Genomic DNA, 21,635 nt, shown 5'->3' with positions numbered 1-21,635 from the left:
CAGAGCTTCTGGAGTTATCTAAGTTGCCATTTCCATCCCATTTTCAACTCAACCCACTCCAGTCGGGATTCCATACTCACTTCAATAACACAGCATCTGTCAAGATCACCAATTATCTCCATGTTGCCAATTCCTGTGGTCACTTGTCTGTCCTCATCTTATTTGACTTCTAAGCAGCGCTTGACCCAGCTGACTACTTCCCCCTTCTTGACATACTCCCTTACTTGGCTCCTTCATACCTCACTTTCTCTCCTATTTGACTGACCACTCCTTCTCAGGTTCTTTCTCCCTCTCTGCGACACCTAAAAATGTTGCAATGACCCGGGGTCAGTGGGATGGCCACCTACTCAACTCTGTCTACGCCTTTTGCCTAGACCACCTCATCTTGTCCCGTGGTTTTAAATACATCTACATACCCATGACTTCCAAATGTGTCTCTCCAGCCCAGATCTCTTCACCAAGCTCTAAACTCATACAGCAAACCGCCTCCCTGACATCATAGGTGTCGAACGGGCATCACAAGCGTTACATGGCGAAACTGAAGTCTTGATGCCTAACTCCTGCTCCTCTATACCTGTGACTCCCTGAGTTTTCCCCGTCTAAGTAAGTGATGCCACTATCCAACCAGTAACTGAAACAAAATAACCACGAGTCTATCTTAATCTCTCCCTTTCCCTCATTCTTCACATCAGCAAGTCTTTTTGGTTTTACTTCCAAAATATCTTCTGAATCCATCCACTCTTCTCTAGCACGCCCTCCTCTCTTAGCTCAAGCTGTGATCTTGTCTTGCCTAGACTGCCGCTACCACTGGCTTGCCTTCTGCCATTCGTGTTCTCCTAGGTGCATTCTTGATGTGTCGGTTCTAAAACTGTAAATCAAACCATGCCACGCCCCCACTTGAACATCCTTCCATGACTTCTCATCACGTGTAGAAGAAAATCCAGACTCCATGCATGTCATGGTCCACAAAGCCCAACGTGAGTGGCCACAGGCCACCTCTATGACGTCTTCTCCTTCCAATCCCCTCCCTTGTCCAGTCTGCACCAGCCACACCGTCCCCCCAATTCGTCAAACAGGCCGAGCTCTATTCTTTCTGCCTGGGGTGCGGTGCTTCCAGAACCTAGCGTGGCTGTTTCTTCTTTGATATTGAGGTTTCAACAAAAAGTCAACTTTCCCGTGGGGCTTTCTCTCGCCACCCCATCTAAACGAGCACCCCCTCCCCACTGCTAGTAGTGTCCTCCCCTTTTCTATTCATTTCCTCAGCAACGAGCATTTAGGTTGTTTCTACTTTTTTTCTTTTATAACAATTTTGCAGCGAAGCTCCTCAGACATCCCTCTGTGTATGTGTGAGAGCTTCTCTGAGACATTTTGAGGTGAAGTGTGGCATCACAGAATATATCCATTTTCAATTTTAATAAATATTGTCAAATTGCTCTGCAAAGTGCCTTTACCTACCTGGCTCTGAGTGCTCCAGTTTCTCCCTTGCGTTCACTGCACTTGATATTCTCTGACTTGAATATCTTGCAGCTTTGGTAGATAAGGGGGGATCTTTCTGTTGTTTTATTTTGCATTTCTCTAATTACTAAAGAGTTTGGGCATTTGACTTTCTTTTTTCAGTGTCTGATTGATCTATGGGAACTTTTATCAATATTCTGCATGCTAATCTTTTATATTATACACATGCTGCAAATATCTACTCCCATCTGTTGCTTGTCTTTTAACATGGCCCCATGATGTCTTTTATCACATGCAAGTTTTAAACATTGCTGTCGAATATATGCATCGTTTTTATCACCGTTTATGTCTACCGTGTGTATTTAATTATCCTAAGCTTCCCTGATGTCAGCAAGTTATTTCTCTAAATCTTCTTCTAATTGTTTTGAAGCTTTACTTCCCACATCCAGGGCTTTGCTCCATTTGAAAGCTACGTCAGGCGTGGTTTACATTGCTTTTTATCGTCAGAACATTCAACGGCAACACAAAGCAGGAGAGGCAGCTCTGATGAGCAACTGTCGCCAGGTACCCCTCCTTTGCCAGCCCCCGCTCCGTGGGAGACTCACCCAGCATCTGTCCCAAGTGCTCCCCTCCTTTGTCAGAGAATTGGTTGTGACTGAGATCCAGCGACTTAATTCGGTAATCAGACTGGAGAAAGAAACAGTGGAGGGAAGAGTAACTTGCATCTTCTCTGTGACTGCAAACACCTCACTTCTCTCGGGGCAGCGTGATGGAGGCTCCAGCACCCCAAGATGAGGTGGGCTAGGGCTCTTAGACTCAAGACAATTTCCATATTCATTTTCTGTTTAAGTGTCAATGACTGCTCGGAGAATTTAACACCACGTGGCTTTTGCCAAGATCAGCAGAGTCCAAACGCCAGTTCTCTAAACCATGCAAGTAAGCGGCCTCGTTTCCCTCTGCCCAGCGCCACCCCAGGGCCCCCAGATCTCCCAAGGACATCTCCCATGTGGCTGGGATGCACCCACCCCGTGCTTCTTACCGACAGGGCTTGGCTGAGCAGCTCTGCAGCTTCGTCCTTGAAGTTATTTCCTGGAGGGAAGGTGGGCGTTGGCGATGCTCTCCAGACTAGGGCTGCCTTACCCTCCCGTATCCCAGCCCTGCCGGTCTCCCCTTTGAAACAACCAGCCATAGAAAAGGCAAGTCCTAAAAGTGAATGTATGGGCACAGAAGAAAACAGGAGAAAGAGGGGCCACCATTTACCATCCCCTTTAATGTTCCTTCTCTCTCTGCCATGACTGTCCAGGGAGTTCCAGGAGCTGGTACATCACACCCTGCACATCCATTGGCAGCCTCAACCCCTGGACCAATGCCTGGCTTTTTTTAATGGAACTTGACAAAATGAATCTAAAATTCAACTGGAGGAGAAACTGCATAAGAACAGCCAAGATGACTTTGAAAAAGAAAGCCAGACTTTGCCTACTCAGATGTACAACATATCGTGCCACATCATATAATTACATAACTAGCATATTAATATTATATACTTGATATGTTTTATTAGTTACAACTAATTATATTATAACATAGCATATTATTTTAATATTCTAAACAAATATTAATGGACAAATAGACATTTATTTGTCTGTCATAGACAGACAGACAAATAGATTAATGAAATGGAAAAGAGAATCTAGAAAGAAACCAATATTTATATCAGAGTTTAATATATTATAAAGGTGACATTTCAAATTAGTCAGTAAAAGATAGATTATTCAATTAATGGTGCTGGGGCACCTGGCTATCAGTTTTGAGAATATAATATTTGATCATATTATTATATTATATTATTATTATTATAATATGATTATGTTATATAACATTCAAGTATGGAGATCTGTAATATATAAAGAGTGCCTAACATTCAAGAATACAAACAACCCCATATAACAATTGACATTTCATGGAAGAGGAAATCAAAATGGAAATAAGCATCTGACAAGATGTTCTACTTCAACAATAATGTGGGACTGTAACAAAAATAATAGTAGTGAACTTTTATTGAATACTTGTATCCTAGGACTGTTCTAGGTATTACAGATTTTAATTCACTTAATCCTCACAATCACTGTCTGAGGCTGGGTAATATAATCCTCCTAGTTTATAAATGAGAAAAATAAGTCACAGAAGGGGTAAATTTCTTGCCCAGTGTCAAAACTGGGATTTGAATTCCAGTACTGTAACTTCAACAACCACACACACAACCATTCTGATTCACCAATAACTTGCTAATAACCCTTCTGGCAATGGTACAGGGAAACATATTCCATTGGTGGAATTGTGACCTGGTCCAGTCTTCTTAAAGGGAAATTTGGAAATAAATTTTTAACTTCACAAAAATGAGTATATCTTTATATTCAGTAATTCTGCTCTTGAGTGTCTATCTAGAAAGACTAGAACATGTGCCCCAAAGATGCATGTACCAGAAAGTTCTTTTAAAATTATTTGAAAGATTGAAAAACTGGAAATGACCTACCTGTGCCCCACCCCCAAACAGGGGGATGTTAGATGAACTATACCACTACATCCAATCACAGAATACTACCGAGGAGTTCAAGAGAATGAGATATATCTATTTGTTCAGTCATAGAAAGAAATCCAAGATATACTTACAGTGAAAAAAGGGAAATTGGTGAATAATGTCTGACATGCAGTAAGTTTTATACTAAAAAATACATCAACTCTATTTCTGTATTTTTTCTCTGGATACTTTTAAGATTTTTTTATCTTAAGTGTTTTTACTATGATATACTCAGGTGTGGGTTTCTTTTTATTTCCCTTACTTAGGACTTACTAGGATTCCTATATCTGAGAATTCAGCAATTCAGGAAACATGTCAGCTACAATTTATTCAAATGTTGTTGCTCACCCATTCTCGTCTTCTTCTGAAACTCCTGCTAGCTATCTTGGGTCTATTCATTCTCTTATATTCTTTCATCTTTTAAATTCTCTGTATCTTTATCTTTCCATATTGCCAAGATAGATAATATGCTTTTATCTATCTTCCAGGTCACTAATTTCATTCAGCTGCATCTAATATACTGTTGAATTTGTCCATTGAGTCTTTATGTCAATGAGTATATATTTTTCATTTCTAGAAGTTCTATTTTGGGGGAGTCTTTTTAAAAACAATGGTTTGTTCTTGTATGTTTTTCTTTTTTATGTTCTTAGTCACATTAAACATAGTTTATAGTTGGGTGCAAGATCTCTGTTTGCTTGCAGTATCAGTTAATTAACGGTGTTCCTATGCAGTTTGGAGGATAAACTATATGGTCATTCAATGTATAATCTACATCTGTTAATTCTATTTTCTGAAGCTCTTGAGAGTCCGAGGCTGCCACTTGTTGAGTCTGGCAACTCTCATGGTGTTTTTTTTGTTTGTTTTTAATTTTTTTTTTTTTAAAGATTTCATTTTTCCTTTTTCTCCTCGAAGCCCCCCAGTACATAGCTGCATATTTTTAGTTGTGGGTCCTTCTAGTTGTGGCATGTGGGACAACGCCTCAGCATGGCCTGACGAGCGGTGCCATGTCCGCACCCAGAATCCGAACCAGTGAAGCCCTCGGCCACTGAAGCGGAGTGCGTGAACTTAACTGCTCGGTCACAGGGCCGGCCCCTCTCACGGTGCTTTATTTCCTTGTTTTGCAGTTTGGACTGTGAGCCCATCTTTGGTGGAGCTTTATCTGTGGGAGTCCCAAGTAGCCTGGAGCCCGGGTCGAGGGCTTGTTCCTCCAAAGAGGTTTTATGATTGTTTCTGTCGCATGTCCCAGGACATTGCCAGCATAGGACCACTTTTTATGTTAATGTCTTGCCTTAAGGGTTCCAGGACCCTGCAGAGAGTATAAATTCAAATCTCAAACCCGAGTGAGAGCATGTCTGTGCGTACTAGAATTCTCAAGTGACTTTTTTCTGTGAGACAGATAATAAACTAATTAAAATTCAGGTGTACAATAGGGGGTCAGGGAACAATAAATGGCTCTAAGAAAAACCAAGAAGGGAAACTATAGTGATGATGATGAGAGATGCTGCTTTGACAGGGTGGTCAGGAAGTTCCCCCTAAGGAGATGACGTTTGAGCAGAGACGTAATGAAGCAGGAGAGCGAGCCAGGCAGAAATCTGGGGTACAGACTCTCTGCAAAGGGAGTCAGAAGTCGCTTGTTCAGGAAAGCCGGGAAGCCAGTGTGGCCATGGAGAGGGGGCAAGGACGACTGGAAGGGTTTAGCAGGGTACAGACGCAGTGTTCGGGTCTCTGAAATCACAAAGACCTGGTCTAGGTTCAATTCGGCCGGACGCCCTCTGCTCTTCCCCTTCTCTCCTGTCGCTCTGGCGTCCTCTCCCTCCTCTTCCACGGACTTACCTGAAAGCTGAAGGTTCGAGAGTGAAGACGTATTTCTCTGGAGAAATTCTGAGATGATTCTGGCCCCCTCCAAACCAAGATCATTGTCGGAAAGATTCTAAAAGGCAAGAAAACACTTATGCATGTAGAAATCCCACCAAAGGGCCCTTATTAACAGATGATGTCAGGGCGGGGCTTACTTGAGGCCTGCACCCAGGGAGTATGGTGGGGCTGGGGAGAGGGGGTGGGCTTCGAGGACGGGAAGGATCCCAGGGTGCAAAGGAGAGAAGGGAGGCAGGAGAATGGGCCTTTCTAATGCCTCGCTGTGGGGCCCTCGGACGGGTCTCAGTTTCCTTTGAGCCTCAGTGACCCCCACTGCCCCAACTTAGTCCTAGTACTTTAGATAAGCACATTGTAAATGTTTTCCGAAACCCAGGACAGCTTTTTCTGGAGAGTTCGGCATAAAGCAATTGAAAAATTTGTTTAGAGTAAATCATAATTGTAAATTCCATTCATTGATCCGTGAAGCATGACTCTCTGTGCCAGGGACAAGTAGGGATATAAAAGGACACGGTCCTTTCAGGCTGGTGGGAGGGCCTTTATATGAACCAGCCATTCTTATCTTTATTGTTTTTCCCCTTTTTTTCAAATTTTTTTTATTGTGGCAAAATAGACATAACGCATTTACCGTCTTAACCACTTTTAAGCGTACAGTCCAGTCGTTTTAAGCGTATCCATATTATTGCGCAACCATCATTGCCATCTCTAGCACACTGTATTTTATGAAATTATTTCATGTCTTTATTTTCTTTAAGAAAGTTCACTTTTTAAGTGAAAAACTTACATAAGTAAGTTTATCCACCTAGGGGCTTAGAGGTCCAGAGAGAAACGGTTTCTTAGGGTTTCCTACAGCCACAGGGAACACAGTCCCCCTGCCAGCCTCTGATGCGTGGCTCTCCTCTGAGAAGTCCCCAGACTGACTGCAGAAAGCCTAGGGGCCTCTCGCTTGTCTCGAGGGCGTTCGGAGCCCCCGGGGGTGGCGCTGGGACCAGCGGGGCAGGGCGCCCTACCAGCTCCTGGAGGTAGTAGTTCTCTCGCAGCATCTGCGTCAGGCTCACGATGCCCTCCGCCATGATACAGTTGTCTTCCAGCTCCAGGGTCATCACAGCCGTGTTGGACTTCAGCCACCACGGGGAGGGGGAGGAAGGCAGAGGTAGTTGGTGACCCAGTCAGTTCCCTGCCCTTGCCCAGAACCTGTCCCCTTTCTGGAACATCCCAGCCCTTTCAAGGGGTGTGGAGATGCAGACTGCCAATTCTGGAGGAGTGGGTAGGAACCGGAGAGAAACACAGGGACGATCCATCCCCCCAGAGTTTTGCTTGGACAATATGCTTATTCCGGGCACCTCCGCCAAAGGGGGCTCCCCAGGGTCCCCAGGGGAATTTAGAAGAGGGACATTAAAATAATTAAAGCCCTGAAAAGTAAGTGGCACAAGGATGAGCTGAACAGATATTAACTATTAGACATTAACTATTCAGTCTCGAGGAGAGAGGCCTGTGACTGGCTCCAAAATTAAGAAGAACTTGACACATTTAATAGAAGTATTTAAGCATAAAGGATTGACTGTGCCTGCTTCCTTCAGAGGCCTTTCTTCTGCTTTAGGCTTCAGGCTTATCTGCCACTCTCTTTTAGTCAGGATGTTGGCTCAAGGCTGTTTAGAAGGAACTGGACTTAATTAAATCTTAGATAAATATCCACCTCGAAGCTTGTCTGCGTTCCCACAGGGAGCAAGACGAGGGGAAACGACTTGCAGCGTGAGGCACTGGGGTTAGCTCTAACCAGCACTTTTATCTTTCCCTTCTCCACCTGGTTCCCAGTATAGACAGGCACAGAGAACAGACACATCTTTGGGTCTGAGCATTTTCCAAGAGCACCAAGCAGTGAGAGAAGCAGCAGGCGGTCAGGAACTCTAGGTCCAGGAACAGCGCAAAGGGGGTAGCTCAAGCTACTGCAGTGCAAAATGGCCCACCGACGGCCTTCACTGACAAGTCTTCCGATCTCGGCTCTCGGGGCGGGCAAAATTCCGTCATGCTCGAAGGCAAGGGAGATGGCTCAAGTGTCTCCCAGTCTAGGTGTCATTTAGCAGTGTCCAGAAATGTGAGTTGAATGCTCGCTTCCAGAGTCACGCTGGGGACCAGCACAGTGCGTGGCACAGTGGGGGCCCGATCACCCAGTCCATCCACATTCATTTCGCACAGGCCAGGATCTCTTTGTCACCCTCTGTACTAACTGCTGGGGAACGAGGGTGAACCGAGAACATCCCTGCTCTCCAGGGGCCCGCGCCCCACCAAGTGCGAGGGCATGGAGATAGGCAGGTGACGGACAGATGTGGAGAGGACAAAATAGGATCCCTACCATGAGGGTGCGTTTAATCCAAGCCCGGGAAATGCAACATGTAAACAGTTAAACAGTACGAAAGATAAATAAAGTTCAGTCCACCAGAATGGCACAGTGATTAACCGTCGAATGAGTGATGCAGAGAATCAAGAAGAGAAAACGCCCCCAAACAGAAACTGCTGTTACTAAGAAACAAGAGGCCCAAGTCTTGAGAGGGTTTCATTATTATCCATTTTTTTCCATAAAACTCATGAGGTAATGGCGCCTTCCTAACACTTCATTAATCAGCCTTTCAACAGCTCCATAAATTTCAAGATGGCTTTGTTCTCTATCTTCTCTTCCCTGCCTCCCCTCCCCCTCCCTAGAAAGCAGCATACTTCTTAACAGGCATGTGTTAAATGCAAATGCTGCTATATATCCAGAAATGAGGGAGTGCTTTTTTTTTCAATCGAACTTTCTCTTTACCATCCTAAGTGAACCAAGAGTGTAGTGCTGACACACAGTTGTTACATTTTCTGTTTTCCTGGGATGGCAGTCAGTTTTGTATATACTCCATTCTAATTACATAAAGCTGTGACGAATTCAAGGTCAAGTCCTTGTTCGCTCATGCCAAGCAGAGAGAGAGGGAATGTTACTCCTGTGGGAAAACATGATCCACTCTGCAGGATGATCTTTAAGAATTATGACGTTCAAAAGGCAGACACTGAATGGAATGGCTCAGTAGTGAACCCATTTATGGCAAAGGTAAGCTTTGGAATCGAGACCCAGGCTGACATTTTGGACTGTGTTCTCACATTAGCATTTGGGCCCAAGCCCAGCCCAGTCACTTTTCTGGGGCCCACAGGCTGGTGCCTTTGCTTCCTGCCTAGGAAGCGCATAGAGTTCCAAGGCCCAGATCTCTAGCAGCCTGCTTCCCAGGAGCTAATGGGGCATCCATCTGGTTGGGGAAATCAACCGGCAGTCAAGCAGAGTCTAGGGCAAGGTGGGCATAAAAGTTTCAATTTAGGGTCCCATTAGGGGGCTCACTGACTCTTGGGCCCACCACCCTATCAACCCCCCACCTCTGCCAAGCTTCATGGGCTCCCACTAGGATGCTCACCACCAGGGCAATCGCAATAGCCTTGGTACCCCTGGGGCCCAGCCCATGGTGGTTGAGGTTCACATAGGACTCCTCCATGTTCCGGATGAAGTAGGAGACAGGCACTACACCCACCAGTTTGCAGGCCTCCAGGTACAGCTCCTTTTGTCCAGTGGTGAAAAATTTCTCAGTATCTGCAGAGAAATATGAAAGTGGATGAAGTAGGGTTTCCCTTCTACCTTTGCTTTATCTCCCCTCTAACTCCAGGCCACGTGTGCTTCAGACTGGTGTCCCCTCTGCCTGAGAATCTTTCCCTATGGGTGTATGGCCTGGACGGCAACTCCAATTGGGAAGTCAGCCAGTGGTGGGAGAGGGAGATCTGAACCCTAGAAAGCCCCAAATGAACATTTCCCTTTAGGTAAGAGATAAGGCCCCTGGTTTTAGGCCCCAAGCTGTCCTGGGAGAAGAAGAGTGTGCCCAATGCCCGCCTTCCCGGGTTAGCCTGATCATCAGGTTGTGTGAAGGCCCTGCTCTCTAGCCCACCTTGGGCCAGCTCTGAAAGGCCAAACGGACAAAAAGCTGATGATATGCGATCGTCGAGGGAGTCTCCATTTCAGCTTTAGTTTTACTACCACTGTTAAACTGTTGTGAACCATGAATAAAGCTTTACTAAAGATTTAAAGAAGCATCAATTTATAAAAAAGCCCATGTGGGACAGAGCAGGCTTCCCAAGGTGACAAATCAGTGCGAGATAGAGACCCCCAAATCAGTCGGAAACAAAGGAACTTGCGTTGGAGTGGGCTTTCCTTTCTCAAAGACCTGAATTTCGTTTTTCCTAACAAAAAGGACTGTCATCTCTACTTTATCAATGACATATCTAGCCCAAGATTACAAACAGCTGATCAGCGCTGAAACCAGCGGACAGAATGAAGGACTTTGCCTCTCCATTCCAACCCCTCGGGGCCTTTGTCCCTTGGGCCTTAGATCCGCCTGGCTGGTGGTCAACGGGCAGTGGGCCTCCCTGGATTCTGGCTGCCCCGCAGCTGTGTCCTCATGAAGCAAGCCCCGTCGATGGCAGGGCTTCCCATGGCCAGCTGGGATCTAAGCCTGCATCTGTTTTTCTTTTGGAGCCCTTTGGCCAGCCCACCCCAAACATTTCCACGGCAGACAGTGAGAGCTTTGTTGGCGAAAGGACAACAACTTGATGAGGAAGTTGATTCTGCAGGCACAGCTACAAAGTGGCTTCTCTTTGGGACAGTTGTAGAGCACGGATTCTCAGCCTCAGCGCCGTGGACGTTTTAAGTTGGATGGTTCTCTGTTGGGAGGGGCTGTCTTGCACAGTGTAGGAGATTGAGTGGCATTCCTGGCCTCTACCCACGAGATCTCAGTAGCATCCTACCCCCACCGCCCCTCGCCAGTTTGCCAAATGTCCCCTGTGGTGCAAAATCGCTTCCAAGTGAGAACCACTGCTGTGTAGGAAAAACAGCACACAGTGAGGGACCACTTTCGGCTTCTCTCACTCTACTGTCCCCTCACCACCAGCTTGCTGTTCCCAACCCGGCTTATGTCTCAGGCCATTCCAGAAAGCCCTTCCTGCCCCATTCCCAGCCTCTCAGCACCAGCTGCAGGGCCACTAGGAGCCAGAGCAGCTGAGTCCCGGGTTTCTGTCCCCGCACAGAGTTGTTGGTGCCAAATTCAGTCATTGGAGGTTCCCATTTGCCAAAGCAGGGTAGATCGCCCCCAGCTTTGTCTTGGTGCAAAAGCTGCTCTGAGGCTGCAGACCCTGTCGAGCTGTATTCCCTGTGGTTACATTTTAGAGGCAGCTTGCAACTGCTGCGTTATCACTTGCAACGAGCGGAGGTGGGGAGGGGGAATGAGATAGATGCAGGAGCCTGGGACAAAACATCCAGTGTTCCTATCTGCCACCTCCGGCAACCAGGTGCAATTCCATGTTGAAAGTGACATTAGCAGCAGACTTGAAGCGGAAAAGAAATCAGAAAAAGAGCAACAAGCTGCTGGGGGTGGCGGAGGGGAGGTTGGTGTGGAGGGTGCAGTTGTGTGTTGACCTGAGCTGACCGTGCAGAGGAGCTTCCCAGTTGAATTCGGTAGAGCCCACCGGGCAGCCATCAGGACACAGGAGAGGGAGGGCCCCTGGGCTAGCCTCAGCCTGGGAAGTTTGAGGCTGGCCCATTAGGTGGAGCCAGTGTTGTTCGTGCCGTACTTCAGTGGTTTTTTGGGCACTTTCCTCCCTGGGGAAACTGGGAGGGAGAAGAGGGTGGAGAGGTGTTTGCAACAAGGAGTCTTTGCGGCAGCTCAGCCTGCGCCCCCACGCACCCAGGCAGCTTGGATTCCTCGAGGGAAAACATAGGGCTCTCAAGTAGGGGAAGCAAGAACTTCAGTGTGAGTAGAGGAAAGTCGCTGGGATGCAAGATGGGCTACAAACACTCCAGGGCCCCTGGTCTATGGAATGTGGAAGGCAGACTGGCAGGGTGGGGCGAACACAGGCTCAGCAAACATTGGCAAGCTCTCCGTGGCTTTGGGCAACTCATGCAATCTCTATAAGCCTCAGTTTCCTCCTCTGTAAAAGGCAGGGAATGATGTCTACCTCCTGGGACTATTGCAAAGGTGACAGAAGATGCCACGTGTGGAAACGTTTCGAAAACCAGAAATCCCTGTGCATTGATTGGTTCAGCTTTCATCAAGCTGATGTGGCCGCTCTGCACAGGAGGCAGGACACGAGCATGGGGCAGCTGCAGCTGCTGCCTCCAGGCTAGCTTTGAGGAGGGAATGGCGTAAAATTGAGCACAGGCATTTCTGCCACCTTCCCTCCGCAGGATGTCCCGCCAGGCAGCGCCACGGCCCACTGGGGAAACCAGATGTCTCTGGCGTCTGAGGAAGGAGGCCAGCCCCCAGCCCCAGCCTCACCTTCCATCTCAAGGTCTGTTTCTGAACTCTCGTGGGTTGGTTTCTCTTTTTCGACAGCCGGGGTGGCTCCGGCCTCACAGTAGAGTGTTTCGTCACTGTTCTCTGATGCTGCCACTGTTTCAGTCTCATCTGGAAGAAAAACTCATCTCCTTGATTCTGGAAATGAAACCTGCCAGCCTTTCAGGTGGAGCCCACTGCCGGCTTCCCTCTCTCTCTATTCCCCTCCTCTGCCACCCAGAACCTGGGTGCAGTCTTTGTCCCCCAGCCTCACGTGGCTCCAGGTGTTGGGGAACCGCAGGGTGTATAAGTCCTGTGGGGGGACTCCATTCTACAAGCACTCGCTCCCCAACACGGTGCTGCCTCCCAGCTGAATGGTCTGGGGGCTCTTGTGCTAATAACCCCCCGTGTTCTCTGGAGACTCGCTGCTCCTGCCCCCTTCCCCGTTTTGGGCCTGCCTCAAAGACTGGCTCCTTGCGCCCTTTTTTTCTCCTTTATGGCTCTGGTGGGGTTCAGGGTCTACTTTACTCTTTTGGGGAAAGAATAGGCACCAATGCCTAGGCTTCCTCAATGGCGGGCACAAATGATGCTGGGGAGGGCGAGGGGCAGGGCAGGGCAGGTGACTTGGATCAAATGTAAAATAAAACAGAGCAGGAGCAGTCCAGGAGCAAGAGGGATGACTTTGATAGCTAAGAATTTGACCTAGCTTCTCTTCCTTCCAGTTCGACATTTATGCCCACACAGAAGGAAGAGCTTGCAGAATCTCCCTGGGGTGGAAATCAATGGCTATGATTAAACACATGTGTCCTGAGCTTCCCTCACACCAGCCCCCTGCACTTGCTAGATGTGGTTTTTCTGCCACTGGACCTTTCAGAACTTAGCCAACTTGCTCTGTGGGTGGGCTGGGCATTCGTGGCGGGGGTCCCAAATTTTGACCACCCAGGGAAGACATACAGCTGTGTAGCCGTCAAACTTCACATCCAAAAGTGATGACTTTCTGAATCTTAATTTCCTCATTAGCCAAACAACTTTAGAATTCCATCCAACCAGTGGGGTGCTGGCAAATGTTTAACTGGCTCTCCAGACCAAAGGAAAAAAAAAATCCTGATTTGTAGTGTTAGCCAATTCAGGCGGTGTAAGTATTCCCAACATGGCTGACTTCAAACTACCAACGTGACATCCTCTAGCTCACAAAATGAAAATTTAAGTCGCCTAGAGCTGGTATGAGCCAATTCCAGCACAGCGTTGCATCCGACTCTCTCACTCCCTGTCTGGCAAGCCCTGAGGGCAAGTCAAGGCAACACATCATCTCAATTCTAGAGGGTCCCAGGTGGGGAGGGAAGGGGGCTTCAGGGTCCCCGTGGTCCCTGGATGGTGTGCTGAGGCAGCCCAGCAGGGCCTGAATGGTGAGAGATGGGATGCCTTTTCACCTTGTGTCTCAGGCTCAAGAGGTTCCTCATCGTCCATGGTGCCAGGGCCCTCTCGGGGGCTGCTGCCAGCTTCTTGCCACCTTTCTGCTGCTTCCTTAAGAAGCACACCTGTCCTTTTACCACTGTCTCAAACCTTGTACACCCTGCCCTCACATAGACAAATCCCACGGGGGCCTGTAGTTATCCTTCCATCCCAGCCAGCCCTGGGGAGAGTGGGCTTCGCTGGGAATTGGACATGCATGGATTGGACCCCAACTCCATCTGGGAGAGGTAGCTACTTCCCAGGATCATCAGGGAGAGTGGCACAGCTCTATTCCTGGGAGCCCTGTTGAAAGGATGCCCACCCGCCTGTGACTTTGTGACTTAGGAGCCACTTTCATTTCACTTTCAACATTCCATGACCTCACACAGTCATTGTGATCCATCTGGGTGGACCTGGCAACAGCAAGTCTCCCACCCTCTTGGTGGCTCTGGCAGTCATCTTTTCTCATATGTCCCCTGGGGCCAAGCTCAGGCTTGGCTGTGCGTGTGCAGGTGCTGTGGGGGGGCCTCTCAGTGGTGTTGTGTTTCCCTCTGAGTCAGGACCAAACCCAAGCCCCTTAATCAGGTGACTGTGAAGAGCCACCACCATGTTCTTCTCTCAAGGTGGTTGTGTTTCGGGTACGAAATATTTCAGTGATGGGTGAAGTCAGTTTTCTCCTACCCAGCTTCTTCCTTTTTCCTTTCCCCCTTGGGAGAGTATCCTCAACCTTGGAGCAGAAGATCAAAAGCAAAGAACGACAAACATATGTTCGATCACTACAATTTGCTGCAGCCAAAGCATTGTTCAATCCCAACGACTGGGCTGCCTAACTTGAAGCCATTCGATCATCGTTCCCACGCTTGGCCATTCTCACATGTTCTGGACTTAAAGTTCATTTGCAGTTTATTGTCAAGAGAATCTGGAGGCGTGCTGTTCCTTCTCGATAAGCTTTCAGCTCATCAACAGTCAGGTCAGTGACTAGAGGGCTTGGGGACATGAAAATCCTTCTTTGCCAAGCAGACAGATGATGAAGATCTAGACATTTGTGTAGGGAAAATATAGTTCGAACCCTGGATCAAAAGAAATATGCAAATCTGAGACGTCACTCATTCCTTCAGGCATTTATTCTGAAAACTACTTATGCAGCATCTGCGAAGTAGAAGGCACTAAGTTAGGCACCAGTATAGGGGAGGGGATGCAGACATGATTAAGACATGGACCTTTCAAGGCACGTATAATACAAGATAGAAGTTGACAGGGCCACCTCTAGGATGTGAGGGTCTTGGGCAAATATTTTTGGCAAAGCCTTCCTGTTCATATAAACAATTTGAATCACCCTAAATCAGAATGGCAACACCATTCTAGTGGTCCAGTCTCATGTGGGTCCTTGAAAGAAATACTGCACAGGCCAGAGGGAGTGATCATGACCTAGGTTGACTTGGTAGAAACAAGTCCTGGAGACCCTTGGGACATCTGGTCGACCCCATGCTGGCGCAGAGGCTAAGAAAGTGTCCTTAAAGGAGAGAAATGGGGACCAGAGTGTAGGTAGGTCCTGGTCTAAGCTCTGGGTGCTCCACCTGGCCAGCACCATGTGGTCTCAGGTACAAAGAATTAGAAAACTGGGAGGAAGGCATTCCAAATAGCTACCAGGCAGAGGCACCGCTCACCAGGGTTTAAGGGCAGTTCTGGAAATTGATAAGGGTCATGAGGGAGATTCTCCGCAAGTTCAAGGGAGGGTGAGGTTTCTCCATGCTGGGGAGCGTCCATGGGCTCTAGACTAGTAGAGCCTTGGGAAAAGGCATCTCTGGGAATGCAGGATAAAGGAAGGCAGCAGAGCCCAAAGTGGATTTGGGGGAGTAAGGGGTGCAAAGGGTAACATGGAAAAGGGAGGCCACAAGGACCAGAGCAATTTCAGGGATGGTTTCAAAGGCAATTAAAAGGCAATAAAGATGCACTGAAGATTATTGAATAGGAGTGTGATTTAATCAGAGCTTTTTTTAAATGGCGGACAGGAATTTTTTTTTTTTTTTTGCACAAAGAGCCAATTCTAGAGAAATAAAAATTTTCAAGAATCATAATTTTAAAATTTTCATATCTTTTTAAAAAATCATGCCATGTAATATCTACAACTTCTTTTTATATATTATTATTTTAAAATTTTCTCTATTACTGAAGGGTATCCTTTTTTTAACAAAAGTTTTTATTTTGAAATAATTTTAGATTACAGAAGAGTTACAGAAATAGTAGAGTTCCCATATACTCTTCACCCAAATCCCCCTTATCTTAACTTCTTACATAACCATAGGAAAAATGATCAAAACTAAGAAATTAACCCTGGTACAGTACTACTGACTAAACTATGGACTGTATTTTACCAGTTTTTCCACTGATGTCCATTCTTTGTTCCAGGATCCCACGTGGCACTGTTTATCATGTCTGGTAGAATCTTCCGGTCTATGACATTTCTTCAGTCTTTCATGACCTTGACACTTTTGAGGAGTACTGGTCAGATATTTTGTAGAATGCCCCTCAGTTTGGGTTCGTCTGATGTTTTGTCATGAGTATTGGGAAGGGTACCAGAGCTGCTGTGCCCTTCTCGATGCATATTGGGAATACTCGATGGTGATAAGTATGACATTGATCGCTTGGTCAAGGTGGTACCTGCCAGGTTTCTCTACTGTAAAGTTACTATTTTCCCCTTTGTAATGAATACATATTTTGGAGAAGATACTCTATGCAAATATCCTATTTCTGTTTAAGCTTTTTGCTCACTAATTTTAGCATCCATTGATGGGTCTTGCCTCAACAATGATTACCGTGGTGCTCTACAGGTGATTTTCTATTTCCCTTCTACATTTGTTCATTGGAATTCCTCTGTAGGAGAAAGTGGTCCCTTTCCCCCATTCGTTGATTTATTCACTTGTTTATATTAATGAGGGACTCATGGATGTTCATTTTATTTTTTAGGTCACAATACTATCATTTATTTTGCTGTTCAACTTCCAAATTTGGTTAGGGGAGCTCATTCAGGTTGGCTCCTGTGCCCTTTCGACATGCGTACTCCTCTTTTTATTTTTTGATCCCTTCCTTCTTTTCTGGTACCACAAGAATCAACCACTTTTCCAAGGAGAATGGGAACCTGGATCTGGGCGCTGGCATGCTCATCACCATTGGGTGGTCACTGCTTCTAGTCCCTTCCAGTGGATAGAGCTAGGAAATCTATGTATATATGTATACTAACCCATGCATAACACACATCTATGTTTATTTCTATATCCATCTATCTGTATATATATTAAACAAAAACCATGAGTGCATACTGATAGCTCTGACTCGAGTCCAGCACCACAGGAGATTTATGCCTTCCTCCTTTGCACGTTGGTCATTTTCTTCTCCTCAAGAAACTCGGCTCTCATTTTCTACAATATATTTACTTATTTGTTCACCTCTAGTATACATATAAAGTAGTTTCTGAATTGCTAAACCACATCCCTGGAAACAAATTTACCACCTAGAGTACACTGTTTGTTAGTATATAGTTTCGTGTGTGTATTTCTCCTTATGGTGTCCAGTCAAAACAATTTTCTCCCATTCTTTAGGTCAACTCTTTCTTCCCATCCCCTTCAATGTGGTTAGCTGACTCATTTGTAAATGGATTCCTTTGTCACAGTCTGCATTCATCTTCCTCCCATTTCCTGGTTGATTTTATTGAATTTACAAACAGTAACATCACTCTCTGTGGTGCACATTCTATAGGTTTTGACAAATGCATGGAGTCATGTATCCACCACCATGGTTCCATTCAAAATAGTTCCATCACCCTAAAACTTCCCTCATGCTTCCCCTTTATGATTAACCCTATCCCCCACCCTAACCCCTGGCAATCACTGTTTCATTTTCCATCCTTGTAGTCTCACCTTTTCCAGAGTCACAGAAATGAAAGCATATAAAGTCTAGTTTTTTGGGGTCTGGTTTCTTTCACTTAGCAAAATGCATTGAAGATTGATCCATGTTATTGCATGAAGCAGTAGCTAGAGTTTGTTGAAGAGTAATATTCCATTGTAGGGATGTACCACACTTTATCCATTTGCCTGCCAAAAGACATCTTCATATTTTCTCTCTCTTGTGATTGTGAATAAAGCAGTTATAAACAATCTTACACAGGTTTTGTGTAAATATAAGTTCTCATTGCTCTTGAGTAAACACCTAGGGAGTGAAATTGATGGGTTATATAGCAGATGTATGCTTAACCTTGTAGTGAGCCAGCAAGTTGTTGAATTCAGAATCCATTCTGAATTCCCACTGGGAACAGATGAAAGCATCAGCTGCTCCATGTTCTTGCCAACACTTGATATTGCTGGTTTTGTTTTTGTTTTGCCATTCTAATAAGTGTGTAGTGGTATTTCAAGGTGGTTTCAATTTGCATTTCCCTAATGACTGATGATGTTGAGCATACTTTCATATGTTTATTTGCCATTCATATCCTGTCTTCTTCACTGTTTAGATTTTTTGCCTATTTTAGATTGGGTTGTTTATTTTCCTATTGGGTTTGAAAGTTCTTGATATATTTTGGATATAAGGTCCCTTGTCAGAAATGTGATTTGCAAATATTTTCTCTCAGTCTCTGGTTAGGTTTCTTACTCTTGACAGTGTCTTGCATAGAGTACAAATTTTAATTTTGATAAAGTAAAATTTTATCAAAGTTATCAATGTTTTTCTTTTATGGATCATGTTTTTGGTGTCATATCTAAACTCTCTGCCTAACCCAAGGTCATGTAGATTTTCTCCTATGTTTTATTCTAGAAGTTTTATAGTTATAGCTTTTACATTTAGGTCTGTGATCCAGTAAAAGATTTTTTTTATTCTGGTAATCTATACTGTCACAAAGTTTACCATTTAACTCTTTTTTTTTGCTGAGTAATATTTTCCCTGAGCTAACATCCACGCCAATCTTCCTCTATTTTCTAGTACGCAGGCGGCCAGCACAGCATGGTCACTACAGAGTGGTGTAGGCCCGCGCCTGGGAACTGAACCTGGGCCGCTGAAGTGGAGCACACTGTACTTAACCACTAGGCCACTGGGGCTGCCCCTCCTTTAACTCTTCTAAGAGGACAATTCAGTGACATCAAGTATATTCACAATGTTGTACAACTATCACCACTATCCATTTCCGGAACATTTTCTATGATCCATTTTGAGTTAATTTTTGCATAAGGTGTGAGGTATAGGTCATTTGGCATGTGGATGTTCAAATGTCCCAGCACCATTTGTTGAAAAGACTGTCCTTTCTCCATTTAATTGTCTTTTCACTACTGTCAAAAGTCAGTTGACTATTTGTATCCTTTTGGTTTTTTTGTGGGGTAGCATTTGAGAAACCACATAACCAGCATGCGCTATACCATCTCATCTAAATGTTGTACTTTTAAACTACCAGTTTGTGAGACGAGCCCCCATGGCGCTGCGAGGTAGCCCTAAGGTGCTTAGTGGGTGGGAGGTGAACTGACTCTCAGTTAATCCACACAGCAGGGGCAAAAGAGACCGTCCCAAGGGAGGAGGGGAGCTATGATTTTGACTTGAAACAAGTCAAAGAGAATGTCACCCAGGGCAAGGTATAGCCAAAAGCTAAAAGAAAGATAAATTTCTTTCTTTATTGCCAATATTCCTGCTACAACACTTCCACTAGTGGGAATCAAGACAGAGGTACCCTTTACTATCCTATAAACTACCATTTATACAGCATTTATAAGTGCAGACACTGTTCTATGGACTTTACGTGTATTAACAAATTTAAATTGTCTATCTATTAGTATGCTATCACGAGATTCTATTTTTATTCTCATTTTACAGATGACGAAACTGAGCACAGAGAGGTTAAGTAACTGGCCCAAGGTCACACAGCTAGAACGTGACAGAGCTGGGATATCAGTGAAGTCAGTCTGGCTGCAGAGCCCATGCTGCCTCTCTGCATTGACCCCCTTTCTGTTCATTGAACATGATGAGGTTGTTCCTTACTCAGGGCAACTGCTTGCCCATGGCTCAGAAGGGTCTGGGCTCAGGTGATGTATTTTAGGAGTTGGCAGACTAGTCTGAGGACCAAATCTGCTTCATTGCTTGTTTTTGTAAATACAGTTTTGTTGAAACACAGTCATGACCACTCATTGAGGTATTTCTGTGGCTGCTTTCATGCTACAGGGGCAAAGTCGAGCAGTTGCTAGAGAGGCCTGAGGCCTGCAAAGCCAAAATATTTCCGATCTGGCCCTTTAAGAGAAGGTTTGCCCTTATATTTGATGGCCATTAGCATAAGATAATTACTGAAGGGCCTAGCTTTCCAAGGGAAAGAATGGAGAGGAAAGAATCAAAGAAAGGTGGCAGAAACCGTATTAGGAGGCAAGATGAGGAAGCAAGCACAACCAAAAAAAGAAATAGGTGCCGTTATTATTAGATGTAATAATATCCAATTCTATGCAAGAGCTGTTTTTTTAAAATGAGAGTTGTAAATCAAGTCAGATTTCAAATGTGCAGGGTCTTTGAAAGAAAGGCACTTGCCTTTCAGAATTATTTGTAAAGCAAAAAAAAAGCTTTGGAAAATGCAAAGAAATTCCCCATTATGTGTCTACTTTTGCAAGTTTGGATCTTATTATGCTTGGTTTCCTTAAGAAACTGAAGCTCTTCAGAAAGACGAATTTCTCATTCATTCGTTCACTCATTCAGTGTGTGGAAAGCCCTGGCACTGAGCTGGGCAATGGGGATAGAGTGCTCAACCTCACGAAGTACACAGTTTACTGAGGGATACTGATGAGTAAACAGACAGTGACCGTGTTGAACCTGGACTGAGGCTTCTGGTCCAGACTGGCAGCTGTGGTGTGTCTGTGTGTACGTGGGCGTTGGAGATCTAGGGAAGCTCCCATGAGGAAGGAGTGTCTAGGCTGAGCCTTGAAGGTCCATTAGGCAGGAGCCAGGTGAAGGCAGAGGGATGGGGTAGAGCCGGTGGGGGAGGAGAGGCATTTGAGGCTGAGCAAAAAGCATCCAGGAAGTCCCTACAGCATGTTGAGGGAGACGCAGGGAGTTTAGGAAGGCTGGAGTGTGATTCTCGTTGTGGGGAGAGTGGTGGTGGGAAAGAAGGGCTGAGAGATGAGCTGGGAGGTGAGCAGAGGCCAATGGTGAAGGCCCTTCAATGCTACGCTAAGGAGTTTGGGCTGTATTTTGAGGATAGTGGGGTTCGCAGAGAGGTTTTAAGCAGCAATGTGACCTGACATGATTCCTGTAGTAGGAAGACTGCTCGGCTGCGGTGTGGAAAGTGGACTGAGGGTAGGAGAAGGGGCAATACTAGTTAGGAGCGGCTGCAAGGATGACGTGGATCACTGAATAAACACAAAGACAAGCCACTTGGACTTGGGGACAGATCAGATATGAAGGTAAAAGGGGAGAAGACAAAGCAGGAGGCCACGACTGCGCCATTCATAAAGAAGAGGACAGAGGGGCTGGGGCAGTGTTCTTTTGGGGGACGGTGAGGGAAGGTGGTGAGTGCAACTTTGAGTGTGTTGAGTCCTTGAGGTATCTCTGGGACATCCTTGGAGAGGTCCACAGGCAACAGGATTTATGAGTCTGTGGCCCAGGAAAAGGGTTAAAAATTTAGATGAGTTGTCCATCTATAGATAGTATTTGAAGCCATTGGAGTGGTGAAAATTTCTCAAGGAGGGACTTTCAAGGAAGAAGAGGAGAGAGGCCAACGATGAAGTCCTGGGAACACCATCATTGAAAGCGGGTTGTTCAGAGGAACAGAAATGAGAGACACTACGACAAAATGTCCACAGAGTTAGAAGGAAAACAAGAATGTCGCAGAAACCAAGGGAAGGAATCTTACAAGACGAGGAGAGTTATGCAAAATTACAGAATATTCAAGAAATAATAAAGCCTGGAGTGTATCCGTTGAATTTAGCAAG

At 45.6% G+C, this 21,635-nt stretch overlaps 2 protein-coding genes across 8 annotated transcripts in view; one reads left to right on the top strand and one right to left on the bottom strand.

The window, feature by feature from the left end:
- LRRC74A (leucine rich repeat containing 74A) overlaps positions 1-14,059 on the bottom strand; it is a 30,988-nt gene extending 16,929 nt beyond the window's left edge. For 2 of the 4 annotated variants that reach the window (XR_002803575.2, XM_023628156.2), the window contains exons 1-7: positions 13,671-14,059; positions 12,244-12,372; positions 9,340-9,512; positions 6,916-7,023; positions 5,867-5,963; positions 2,495-2,658; positions 2,061-2,142 (exon numbers count right to left, since the gene is read on the bottom strand). Coding sequence is in view for 2 of the 4 variants with exons in the window: in XM_023628156.2 (XP_023483924.2) it covers positions 2,061-2,142; positions 2,495-2,658; positions 5,867-5,963; positions 6,916-7,023; positions 9,340-9,512; positions 12,244-12,372; positions 13,671-13,707 (790 nt within the window). In the remaining 2 variants the exon portion in view is untranslated. The remainder of the gene's footprint in view (positions 1-2,060; positions 2,143-2,494; positions 2,659-5,866; positions 5,964-6,915; positions 7,024-9,339; positions 9,513-12,243; positions 12,373-13,670) is intronic. The other 2 variants (XR_011432251.1, XM_014735738.3) reach the window with 1 other exon arrangement.
- The window catches only part of ANGEL1 (angel homolog 1), a 66,324-nt gene that overhangs the window by 16,440 nt on the left and 28,249 nt on the right, over positions 1-21,635 (top strand). Inside the window, exon 1 of one of the 4 annotated variants that reach the window (XM_005605366.4) lies at positions 14,080-14,662. The exons of 1 other annotated variant lie outside the window; for it this stretch is intronic. The gene's annotated coding sequence lies outside the window, so the exon portion shown is untranslated. Of the gene's footprint in view, positions 1-14,079; positions 14,663-21,635 lie in introns of those variants that run through there. 2 more of the 4 variants (XR_011432248.1, XR_011432246.1) reach the window with 2 other exon arrangements.

The sequence above is a fragment of the Equus caballus genome, chromosome 24, assembly GCF_041296265.1.
Source record: "Equus caballus isolate H_3958 breed thoroughbred chromosome 24, TB-T2T, whole genome shotgun sequence".
Taxonomy (NCBI): Eukaryota; Metazoa; Chordata; class Mammalia; order Perissodactyla; family Equidae; genus Equus; species Equus caballus.
The sequence above is the reverse complement of the archived record's forward strand: the minus strand, read 5'-3'. Positions and strand labels throughout refer to the sequence as shown.